The sequence below is a fragment of the Lactuca virosa genome, chromosome 8 (assembly GCF_052849685.1).
Source record: "Lactuca virosa cultivar CGN04683 chromosome 8, Lactuca_virosa_CGN04683_v6, whole genome shotgun sequence".
NCBI lineage: Eukaryota > Viridiplantae > Streptophyta > Magnoliopsida > Asterales > Asteraceae > Lactuca > Lactuca virosa.
Window position 1 is genome coordinate 392,067,385 of NC_136433.1, and position 13,521 is coordinate 392,080,905.

At 37.3% G+C, this 13,521-nt stretch overlaps 1 protein-coding gene across 1 annotated transcript; it reads left to right on the plus strand.

Moving 5' to 3' along the window:
• The first annotated feature begins 3,619 nt into the window (after positions 1-3,619).
• LOC145133324 (Prolyl oligopeptidase family protein) lies at positions 3,620-8,640 on the plus strand. The gene is made up of 15 exons (XM_079068265.1): positions 3,620-4,040; positions 4,642-4,849; positions 4,983-5,093; positions 5,177-5,225; positions 5,329-5,444; positions 5,525-6,031; positions 6,128-6,250; positions 6,320-6,631; positions 6,720-7,178; positions 7,244-7,309; positions 7,370-7,430; positions 7,510-7,659; positions 7,741-7,878; positions 7,983-8,260; positions 8,352-8,640. Coding segments are annotated over exons 1-15 (2,856 nt in total). The 5' UTR covers positions 3,620-3,763; the 3' UTR covers positions 8,353-8,640.
• The last annotated feature ends 4,881 nt before the right edge of the window (positions 8,641-13,521 follow it).

Consider the following 13,521-nt stretch of genomic DNA (forward strand, 5'->3'; position numbering starts at 1 on the left):
TAATAGTAACGTTATGAACCCAAGATCCACAAATGTAATTTTTTAAAAGAATTAGGTCGTGTTTGACAAAACTAGCTGATACCTAAAAGCCATAGTTTTTATTTGTTATATGAACGTTTGGCAAAAATGAGTTGAAGCTTTTGAAATGTGTACAATTACAAAAATGACAATTATTTAAAAATATATATAAATATATTTTTAAGGAAAATTTTGGAAATTGATTAAAAAAACTCAATAGTTTTTTTAAACGCTACATGAAGTAGCTTTTAGATTTGAAGTTTTTGTTTAAATTAAAAAGCTCAAATGAAATTTTTTGTTAAGCTAGAAGCTAGAAGCTCTCAAACTGTTACTGCCAAACACGTCTGCCATTATCGTTGCAACTTATTGTCCATTTATCTTCCATTTCAATATAAAAATTATTATTCAGTTTCAAATATAATCAAATCTTCAAATGAAAAAAAAATCGTAAGTTTGATTTCATATTAGGTATTATATCGTCAATGATACATGTAAAAAGTTGGACTAAAAAAACTTAGAATGCTTATATACTAATGTATTTGTTCTTATGTCATCTATATATATATATATATATATATATATATATATATATATATATATATATATATATATATATATATATATATATATATATACTAATGTATTTGTTCTTATGTCATCTATATATATATATAGGGGCCCCGAGATTAGGCGAGGCCCAGGGCGGTCGCCCAGCTTGCCCTCCCTCATGGGCCGATCCTGCTCTCTCCCTCCCTCTCTCTCTCTTTCTCTCTCTCTCTCTCTCTCTATATATATATATATATATATATATATATATATATATATATATATATATATATATATATATATATATATATATATAAAAGTTGCAATTAAAAAACCAAAGCCACAGGTGGATTAGACGGTTGAGGCGTGTTTTAACATAATGCGGATAGTCCATGTTCGAATCTCCTTTTCTCTTTTACATATTAGTGATGAGCAGTTTGTCCCAAATCCCGATCACGTACCGGAACCGGTACCGAACCGTACCGAATTTAAAAATATGGGACGGTTTTTGGTACTCCAAATACATGAAATTCGGGAATCGGTACCGCCGGTACCGGTACTAGTACCGAAAACCGGTACCATTCCCGGTACCGGTACCGGTGATGTTATTTCGGTTCGATACTCCGGATTGACTTTCGACCAAATTCGGTTTTCGGGAAATCGGGAACGGTACGGGTCGGTACCGGTTCCATCCCACGCTCATCCCTATTACATATACATAGATTTGCTTTCTTTTTATTATTATTATTATTACTTATTTTTTTATATCTAAGACGTTCTAAATGGATCTGGACTTTTTTTCTTTATTACGTATGTTTTATGTTTTATTTATATTTGAGACGTTCACATTCCCCTTAAGCGACGTCTCAGTTTTCAAGAAGTTCTTAATTAAGGGTTTTTTTAACCGATCTTCCACTGTCGGCTAGTCGCTCGCATCCATATGCTTCTTCAACTCTTTCTCTCCTTTCGTTTAGTGATGAGATATCCAGATCTTCAAGCGCTACTTCATGAAGTTTATTTATTTTATCTTTATGTTCTTTGTTCCATAAAATACTCACCCGTATTTTTTATTTAACATAATGATTGCTAACAAATTGATATGTTTCAATTTTCTTATAACAGGAGATGGGGTTAGGGTTAGACCACCGGTATCAAATATCTATTTTATTCAATATTCATTTCTTTTTTAATTTAAGGATTGCTAGCTTTACATCATTATATTCTAAGCATATTTTGTACCAGCTTAAATTATGTGACGGTTCCAACATTGATCTTTAGTTTGAATTTGATATATGGCCAATTGAATATCTTGAATTTGTTTATGAAAGGGGTTATAGGTTTGGTTTAATAATGTCTAACATTGTTTGAAAGGCTGAAAAATGTCAAAGTGGAATGTCTTTTTGAGATAATGGACAAAGTTCGATGTTATCTTTTGCTTGTATATAGCGCTATTATTCACAAAATGGTATTGTTCACAAAGACTTTCAACTTTCATAATTTCTATCAAATGGGTTGAGTTCATGTCTCTTTGCAAGATTAAATTGTTCACGGTCACCGTGTTTTGCATCTAGGCTATTGTTGATTAATGTGTATTTTTACTTGATGATTAGATTTAGAGCCAAAATTTTATTGAAAGTTATGATGTTTTTTCTACCATTTTGTCTTCATTCATTGGAAAACATTCTTGTTTTTCTAATTTGTATTTGTAGGATGGAGAACATTGTAGATTTATTATTATTATTATCATTATTTTATTATTATTATTATTTTTAATTTGTATTTGCAAGCTCCCTAGAGGCTATTTAATATATAAAATCTCTATTCATTAAAAAATACAATATTTTTCTAAATTTTAAAGGGCCTCAATTTTTGCTTTTGTCCGGGGCTCCAATCTCTATTCATTAAAAAAGACAATATTTTTCTAAATTTTAAAGGGCCTCAATTTTTGCTTTTGCCCCGGGCCCCAAATTGGTTCGGACCGAACGAGAGAGAGAGAGAGAGAATCATTTTTCATACAATCTATTGAACCCTACAAAAATTAAATGAAATATATTTTGAAACAAAATCATTTAATTGTTAATCATTTTATATAATAAAATTTCTATTTCTCATTGCACCTTTCAATTACCTTTGAATTCCAATCATCTTTGAAATCCATGTCCATGACAACACAACATTTCATTATATATATATATATATATATATATATATATATATATATATATATATATATATATATATATATATATATATATATATATATATATATATATATATATATATATATATATATTAAATCCAAGGGAGCTTAGTAATAGTACTTTTTTTACCGTTAGGTTTTTACCACAAGAATTTAGTGAATTTTACACTTTTAGTCCCTAAAGTCAAAACTTTTACATTTTTATGTTCTGATTAAGTTTTTGTGTCTTTAGGTTTTTGCCACAGATCTTTAGTGACTTTGACATTTTTAGTCCTTGCAGTGAAAAGTTTTACATTTTGGTGTTTTTGCCACAAATCTTTAATGAATTTGACACTTTTCGTCATTGTAGTCAAAACTTTTACATTTTGACATAAAAACACAAAAAACCTCCTTTAAAATGTTGCCACCATATTTTCCCAACTTTGACAACTTTGAATTTTGACATCATATTTTCCCAACTTTGACAACATTAACATTATTGTCACAACATTTTTGGATTTTCTCCACCAGTGTCCCTTTTTTTGGTTGTACAAATTTTAGGAGGTGTCAACTTACTCCCCTATTTGTGGTGATTTACAATTTCAACATATATCTTTTAAAATTTGCCGATTTTTCCCATATTACCCCAAAAGCGGCGTAGCCGCGAGTTCTTTACTAGTTATGATTAAATTTAATCCATTAAATACAGACATACTAATGATATTGACATAAACATTAAAACATATAGGATTGTCTTGTATTTTTTTTTTTTAAATTATAAATAGATATTTCCTTTGAGATGTGTTTTCATTTTTAGAAATAATGGGAGGAAAATGGTTTCATAATCCAAAAAGAGGGGAAGGGTACGAGTGGAGGTTCTGGTCCAATAACAAGAATCCTGAATTCAATTCGGGATGAGCACATCATCCACTGTTTATTACTCTATGTGCGGTTCATTTTACGGATGCGCATTGGACAAGACGCTTTACATATCAAACACACCAACAAGATTCCATCGTCATGCGCCTACACAAAGTCTATCACCGGTTCTCTGTCCTTTCCCTCACTTCACCCCCTTTTCTTCCTCATCCATCTTCAACCCTCTTCTCTTCTTATTCCCCATCTTTTCTCTCTTCCAAAAGCTGTCGAATTTCATCATCAACACCGCCTTCCACCCGCAACCCTTTTCTTCAAACCATGTCTACCTCACGATTACACAATCTTGTCCCTCTTGCAGCAATCGCTACCGAAGACGCTGCTGGTCCTAATGGGTCAACAGCTACGCCTGAAGATGATGGTACTTGTTTTTCGATATTCATCTGAATTAATTCTTCTTGGAAGCACTGGTTATTAAATTGGATAATCGATTGTAATCGGATAGTTTTGTTTTTAACTCTCCAGTCTCCAACCAAAGTATAGGAAATTCCATTTAGATTCAAATCATCGATTATGAGTTGTGAGTCTGCTCTGAAAATTTGGTTTGTAGCCAAGAAACTGGAATTCAAGGATTCTGCAAACTGCTGACTGCTGATTGCTTATGTTGATAGATGTGTTCCAAGTAAAAAACAAGTGAAATACTCACTCCCACCTTGCCTTTGGTGCTAGGCTAGTTACAGTTTAATCTATATAATAGGGAGACTGCTTAGATTGGAATAAAATCCATACAAGTCTTGCATATAAAGTCAAAATCTTGTTCTCAATCTGCTCTGATACTGATAGTTTCAGACCTGGTGTAGGCAATCGATTGTAGTGGCTATTGCACACAATTTGAACTTTGTTAAATTCACTAACGACTTGTTTTTAACATGCTTATGGTTTCATTTGGTATTTGAGAAGTTGGCATCAGTTTGCAATGGAGTTGACTAACAGTCTGTTTCTCATTTTGAATGTGCAATCAGAATTAAACAGTGGATACCGTCTTCCTCCAGCAGAGATCAGAGATATTGTTGATGCTCCACCACTTCCAGCTTTATCGTTTTCTCCACAGAGAGATAAAATTTTATTCTTAAAGCGAAGATCCTTACCTCCATTGTCAGAGTTGGCGAAACCAGAGGACAAGCTTGCAGGCGTTCGTATTGATGGGAAATCTAATACCTGCAGCAGGATGTGGGTGATAAGGATGCTTGTTCTTGCTTATTGTTAATTTGTAATTGTAATACAGTGTCAACTTTTTTATGCTGCCTGCTTTCATGTGGACTGGTTGATAGATGAATAATTATTTTTGGTTGTTTGCATGTAGGTCATTCTATACTGGTATTGGGATCCATGGTTTAAGGGATGATGGCACATTAGGCCCAGAAAAATTGATACATGGCTTTCCAGATGGATCTAAACTCAATTTTGTTACATGGTAACCTTGGAATTTGAAGAGACTAATGTTATTCTGTGTTGTGTCATTTTCTAATTAATTCCATTTTTGTTTGTTAATGTTAGGTCAACTGATGGTCGGCATTTAGCCTTCAGCATTCGGGGGCAAGATCAGGTAATGGCTGTTTCAAAATGAAGCACCATGATTATAGCTGATTTGGCAACTAGAAAATAGTTATATCCAGTCTATTATTTGATGAGCCTGATGAGTGAAACAGGAGGAAGAGGATGATGTTGGCAGCAAGCTGAGAGTCTGGGTTGCAGATGTGGAGACAGGAAAAGCTAAACCCTTGTTTCAGTCACCGGATGTGTTCCTGAATGCAATCTTTGACAAGTATGGATCATCTTTAAATATTATATTTTATATCTTGTTTGGTAAATATTAAAATGTTTGTTTTGAATTTTGATTGGCAGTTATGTGTGGGTGAATGATTCGACTCTGTTGGTTTGTACAATCCCAGCATCCAGAGGAAAGCCACCAAAGAAACCGTTAGTCCCCTCTGGTCCTAAAATCCAATCCAATGAGCAGAAAACTGTTGTTCAAGTTCGAACCTTCCAAGATCTTCTTAAAGATGAATACGATGAAGATCTGTTTGAGTATTATGCCACCTCTCAGCTTCTTTTGGTTTCTTTAGACGGGAGTGTGAAATTATTTGGGGAGCCTGCTCTATACACATCACTTGATCCCTCCCCTGATCAGAAATACATTTTACTTACTTCGCTTCATAGACCCTTCTCTTTTACTGTCCCATGTGGAAGATTTCCCAAAAAGATTGATCTGTGGTCTGCTGCTGATGGAAAGATTTTGAGGACACTTTGTGATTTGCCTGTTGCTGAGGACATCCCAATTGCTTTTAACAGTGTCCGAAAAGGCATGCGCTCCTTGAACTGGAGGGCAGATAAGCCTTCAACTCTCTACTGGTATGTAATATGTAATATGTAATAACTTATTTGAAAACCTTGAAAATTGTGTTATATTATATAATAACTACTTATATTAATTATATTTGGGTAAAGGGTGGAGACACAAGATGGAGGTGATGCCAAAGTAGAAGTTTCTCCTCGTGACATAGTCTACACACAGGCTGCTGAGGGTGAAGACCACCCAAACATCTTTCATAAGCTTGATCTTCGCTATGGGTATGTTTTTTTATTATTATTTTCCTTTGGCATAAGTTTATCTAGTCATATTTTTTTCAATATCTGCAGAGGAATAAGCTGGTGTGATGATTCGCTTGCATTGATATATGAATCTTGGTACAAAACACGACGTGTAAGAACCTGGTTGGTCTCCCCTGATAAATCATCCAATGAGAATCCTCCAGCTCCACGTCTGTTGTTTGATAGATCATCTGAAGATGTGTACTCTGACCCTGGTTCTCCCATGCTGCGGAGAACTCCTGATGGGACTTATGTTATTGCCAAGTTCAAGAAGGAGGATAAACAAGCCACATACCTGTTGCTAAACGGAAGTGGTGCTACCCCAGAAGGAAACATACCTTTTCTAGATCTGTTTGACATGTAAGTAAAGTCTTATTAGTCGATTATGCATCATATTTCAAAACATCTGAATCTGAATCTGAATCTGATATGTGAGTATGTGACACAGAGATACGGGTGAAAAGGAGAGAATATGGCACAGCGACAAGGAGAAGTATTATGAGAGTGTGGTGGCTCTGATGTCGGACCAGAAGGAAGGAGAGTTGCAGGTGAATGAGCTGAAGGTCCTGACTTCCAAAGAGTCTAAAACTGAAAACACACAGTATTACATACAGAGATGGCCGGAGAGGAAAGCATGCCAAATCACAAGGTTCCCGCATCCATACCCTCAGTTGGCTTCATTACAGAAGGAAATGGTGAGGTACGAGAGAAAGGATGGAGTCCAACTGACTGCAACTTTATACCTGCCACCCGGGTATGACCCCACACGAGACGGGCCTCTGCCTTGTCTGGTGTGGTCGTATCCCGGAGAGTTTAAAAACAAAGAAGCAGCTGGACAGGTTCGTGGCTCTCCTAATGAGTTTGCAGGCATAGGCCCAACATCACCACTGCTTTGGCTCGCAAGGAGGCATGCACCCTCTCCTCTCTCTTTTTATATTTTGTAGTATTTCGATGAATCTTTTGTTTTTTCAGGTTTGCTATATTATCCGGGCCAACAATTCCCATCATTGGTGAGGGAAAGGAAGAAGCAAATGATAGGTACTTTCTAGATCCTTGTTTTAATTTCTTATAGAGAGTAACTTATTGGTGGGTGAGCAGGTATGTTGAGCAGCTTGTTGCAAGTGCAGAGGCAGCAGTGGAGGAAGTCATCCGCCGTGGGGTAAAAATCAAATCAAATCTTTCTGAACAGAGTGAGATGTTTGATTGGCTAAACTGGAAATGGTATGTATGTGGTTCAGGTGGCTCATCCAGGCAAAATTGCAATTGGGGGACATTCTTATGGGGCGTTTATGACAGCAAATCTGTTGGCACATGCCCCTCATCTTTTCAGTTGTGGCATTGCTCGCTCAGGAGCTTACAATAGAACACTTACACCTTTTGGGTTTCAGGTAAGACAGACAGACAGACACATGGCAGACTTTGATTTGGTCTTTGGTTGCTCGTAATTTATAATTTATTATGTTGAGTAGAATGAGGATAGAACCCTCTGGGAAGCCACTGATACTTACATCAAGATGAGTCCTTTCATGTCTGCCGATAAGATTAAGAAGCCCATCCTGCTTATCCATGGAGAAGAAGACAACAACTCAGGAACACTGACAATGCAGGTGGGATTGGCTTTTATGACCTCATCAACCATATATATAATCCTCTCCTTCAACTTGTCTCTGCTGTTGTTTGTAAAGATCTTATCTTTTTTTTTTTGGTGCAGTCGGATCGTTTCTTCAATGCGTTGAAGGGGCATGGGGCACTCTCTCGCCTAGTCGTTCTACCGTTTGAGAGTCATGGTTATTCATCACGGGAGAGCATAATGCATGTCCTTTGGGAGACAGATAGGTGGCTACAGAAATTTTGTGTTTCCAACTCTTGTGAAGAAAAAGAAGATGCTGATGAAACCAAAGCAACTGTTGCCTCTGGTGGTGGTGCAGTTGCAGAGATTGAAGACATTGGAGTTGATACTCTTCATTACAATACAAGATCATCACTTTGGTAATTTCTGTGCTCATTATACAATTTGTAGTCAGAAACAACCAGTATGGCTGTATGTCCTATTGGTTTTTTGACATATTGCATGTTTCAGACCTCTCTGGTTTGGGTCGGAGCTGACAGGGTCCATTGTTATTTGAAGAAAATTGTTGGCATGCTGTTTAGCTCTTAACAAAAACATGATATGGCTGACAATTCTTCTGCTTGATGTTGTACAAGATGTGAAGGGAAGGCTACTGTTGTAATCAATCCATCATAAAACAAAAACCAACTTTGTAATAATGTATGTATTTCATATTCTTTCGGCAATGTGGATTTATCTACATTGTTGGATGCAAAGATTCAAAAAGTTCATCTAATTGATCCAGCTGCCGGTCAAGACATTTCCATCTTGAGGATTGGTTCAGTTTGTTCACAAGTGATGGGAAACATCGGATTTGTGTCGGAAGGTTCAAAGTAGCTTTTCCATATGATTTTGTAGAAGCATAAACTGGAATGTAAGCCCCATGATCAAATAGGTTACTAGGGTCCAGTTGCCGGTCAGCCGGAGCTCAAATAGTTAAGGACATGCCAAAGCCTAGGTCCAAAGTAACAAAGCCCATGTTAATACATGGCTGTATGCATTATAGATATAACTAGAAGCTGCCAGTCTTCATCCATATTTTATTTTAGATGAAAATAGCATATGATACTCACTACGTAACATGCGATGTTTAAAAGGCGTTGTACTGAAAAATTACACGATGATATTTTCTGTAAATTACGGGAACAACTTTTGTAATTTTTTTAAATATAGACCGTTTCTGTAAAAAAAATACACAAGAACATTTTTTACAAATTACGGGGATAATTTTTGTAATTTATTTTCTACACAGGTCAAACCTGCCAAGATACAAAAATCTTAGACATGGAATGTTTTTGTAAAAAAAAAAAAAAAAAAAAAAAAAAACTTTACAATGGTCTTTTCTGTAAATTAAAAAATTAAAGGAACTAAATCTGTCAAAATCTAAATTTTTTGTGGCAAAACTTCAAAAATACAAGACATTATTGTTCATAGGCACTTTGGTATTTATTCTATAGAGTAATGGACTATAGAGTAATGGACTGTAAGTATGAGTGACCTTGGTATCGAAACTAAGAATACTGAAACCGAAAATATGATTTTGTGGGTATCGTATACCAACTGATAGATACCATATATACCATATGGTACTGGTTTCGATAGATATTATACTAGTACCAGCTCTTCCTATCATAGTATCAATTTTCCGTGTGCAACAATTCATATTTGAGGTTGTAGAATTTAGGCTCATTTGCAACGATACAGAAAATAGGAAGTTCTTGACTTGGACTTGAAGTATATCATATGAGAAAGTTATGAATGTTTAAAATTGAAGGTTTTTTTTTTTGGAGTATATTTTGTTAAGAAAAGAAACCAAGTTTGAAAAGTTTAAGTTTTTTAAGTAGCTATGTTTAGGGCTATGTAACTTAAGTTATATGAGAAGATTTATGAGTGTTAAAAGTTCATGAATTTTTTTGGCAATTGGAAATTTAAGTTTTTAAGTATCCATTTTTTGAGCTGTGTAACTGTGGTTATACTTATCCAAATTAGTTATTCTTAAGCCTAACATTTAGCCAAGATAAAGAAGAACATGTAGGAAGAAAAATTAGCACATTCGGAGATTGTATGCAAGAGTTATGATGGTCCAAATATACTCATTTGGGGTTTAGGATGTCCCTTTAAATTTTGCTTGTACATAAGCAACCCAAGACACATTGTATTGCTAATCCCAAGAATCAAAACGTTTGATTTAGTGGAACCGAGTACCGACCTATATGTAGGGGGGATCTAGTATGTAGCACGGGGTAGTACGGGCTACCCTCATATTTTCCCATCAAATGTAAATTTAATGAAAAATCGTTGAAATTCGTCATAAATCCTTCACAAATCTGTCGGAAATCAGTCAGAAATCCATTACAAATCTGAAATATGAATTTAATGTAAATTCGTCGGTTTAGTGACGAGTTTCTGACGAAACCACCGCCGGAAATAAGTTTTTTTCCTAGTAGTACAACTCCTAAATAATTTGTTTAACCCTTGATTTTTTTTTTCTGGGTCTGCCACTGCCGATATGTAGATATACTGTATCGGTTTGGTTTGGTACTATTAGGATTTTTGCTCACTCTAATTGTAATAACGTTCTACATTACGTGAGGTGTGGCGTGACACTAAAGTCTAATCTCAAGCTTTACGAGTCATGGCTTGGACACTATGTCAATATGTAACTTAAAGCGACAATTTTGTGTGCGTGTGTGTGTGTGTGTCTATATATATATATATATATATATATATATATATATATATATATATATATATATATATATATTTAACGTATCCCACCGGGAATACGTCAAAAATAGCGGAACCGTCAGTATGATAGACGGTTTGGGCAAAGACCGACGTATGCCTAACGTCGGGTCCTCGCTTTGGGGATCCCACATTCATTCCTTGGCGTCCAAGCGCCAAAGCCAATGTCAAGACAAAATAGTACCAACCGCCTCTCAGAGCGACAGGTGTAGCGCTCAGAACGTTGCTCCTGGCAACCCCGCACCAATGGCAAACGACTACTCGCAGAGCACGATCTACAATCAAAGGCCGTCTATCCCTACCAACCCTGAAAAAGGTAAAAGATATTTTCGGGGATCTATTTCCCCGACCACAGGTATAAAAAAGTCCCTTCTCCTCCAAGAGAAGGGATCAAGAGAAGAACCTTTAAACCCTTGCCTAACACTTTTTTACCTTCTCTCTAAGAGACGAACTGACGTGAACGTCGGAGCTTCGTTCCGGGACTGCCTTCCGGACGGAGACTGACGATCTTGTTTCATTTGCTATGATTCTCAGGCCCTTCATTCCACCCTTCAAAGAAACGGAGTCAAGCCGGAGACATATCACAACAATTAGTGCCATCCGTACGTGCACCCAGTATGATAGAACCCGATAAACAACAATACGTGTCTATGATGGTAAACACCAGACTTACACCGTCACAAAACGACACCACCGACCCCGCCAGAGAAACGCTGCCAACCAGCAGACTTGGCCGCCTGGCGCCAAGCATTGGGCCGACCAGCGCCGTCAAGGAAATTGCGATGAGTGTAGGGTGCCCGCCGCTTACCTTTCTAGTTAACAAAAAGCCGACATCAGTAAAACAACAACGGTAGGACGGAGTGCTTACGATCAACATACCATACAAGAAACGCGAGCGACATGAGGCAAACCACAACGTCAAACTGCTGACCCGACAAATCAACATCATCAATATCTCCATAGAAGACCTGAGACCGCAAGATTGGAGCCCCAGAGACCCGCTCTCATAACCGCATGCATACGTCACAAACAAATCCATCGAGTCTACATAGATAATGGCAGTAACACGGATATCCTGTATGAACATTGCTTCCGGCAATTACCAGAGTCCTGGAAGGAAGAATTGAAGCCCCCAACAGGTGGACCTCTAGTCGGTTTCACGGGACACAACCTATGGCCCCTCAGAACAATACACCTCCCACTAACACTAGTCAGCCACGACGGTAGAGTGAGGGAGAGAGAGAGAGAGAGAGAGAGAGAGAGAGCAGGAAACGAACAATCGAATTCTCCGTGATACGCCAGCCAGCAGAACAAAACATACTGTTAGGACGCCCGACGCTCTTCGAGCTGGAAGCTGTGCTGTCAACAATTCACGACACAGTAAAATTTGGCACACGGTCCGGATCAGCAACCATTGTCGCCGACACTCCGCACAAGCGGACGTGTCACCAAATCATGGGGGCATCATACCTGGTCAACGCCCCCAAGAAATCTAAAGCAGACCACCCACTAGAAAACCACGTAATTATAACGCCTAGTTCCTGGTATGTATTTAATTGTTGATTTATTCACTTTTGTATAGAAACTCGACGAGTTGGAGGCCCCAAACTCGTCGAGTAGGAATGGAAATTGGACGCGGGATGTGAAGTCTACTCGACGAGTTGAGAGCCCCAACTCGACGAGTAGGACTGGCAGAGTGAAACCTTAATTTTCAGGGTTTTGCACCTTATTTAAACACCTTAATCTCCAAAGGCTGGCCTCATTTACAACCTCCAAGTCCCAAACCCTAAATCTCGAAACCCTAATGCCTTGTGTGAGCTTGTGAGTCGTTTTTTAGAGAAAACTTGTGCATGTGAAACTTTTGGAAGAAGAAGAAGCTTGAGGACTCAAGAGGAAGTGAGTAGATCCAGAAACTTCACTCTATTTGCAGCATTTTCTGGTAAGCAAGTCTCAAACTTGCTTAATGATTACTTAGATCTCTTCATCTTCACTTTTATTGGGTTTTGGTCCAAGTAGCATGGTCCTTGGGAAATGGACGTGTAACGACCAAAAAAAACAGGGGTAAAAATTTCATTTTTAATCCAACCCAAACATAGATACCATTTATTCCAAACATTCCAAAACAGTGTTAATCAGAAACATTTATCATAGTTCGTCCCAAAATCATTCATTGCGGAAATCATAGGTGTGTGCACTGCGATCAATCTGATCCCTTCATTTCCAAATCGATGCAACCTGAAACCAAAACTGTAAACCGTAAACACAAAGCTTAGTGAGTCCCCCAGAGCATACCCCACACACATTTCACATAACACATATCGTATTAGCTGTAAAAAGCTATCTCTACCGTTATCACATATCAATCAGCTATAAAAGCTACTCTACCACATATCACATATCAAATAGCTATAAAAGCTCTCTCTACCATTAGCACTTATCAATTAGCTATAAAAGCTACTTCTGCCACATATCACATATCAAATAACTATAAAAGCTATCTCTACCATTGGCACATATCAATTAGCTATACAAGCTATCTCTACCGTTAGCCACAAAGGCTATCTCTACCATTAGCCACAAGGCTATCTCTACCATCAGCCATAAAGGCTGTCTCTACCATTAGCCACAAGGCTATCTCTACCATCATCCATAAAGACTGTCTCTACCATTAGCCACAAAGGCTATCTCTACCGCACATCACGCATACATACATATCACACACCTTTACATAGCAAGTATACCAACTATCATAAAATGGGCCGGCCTTGGTGCCTTAGACCCATTGGTATGGTGAGAAGACTCACCTGGCACTGCTGAAGCCCCGCAGATAAAACTCCCCTTGCTGGTTGACAGATTCTCGAACTGTCAACATCAAACAATACCCAATTAATAATTG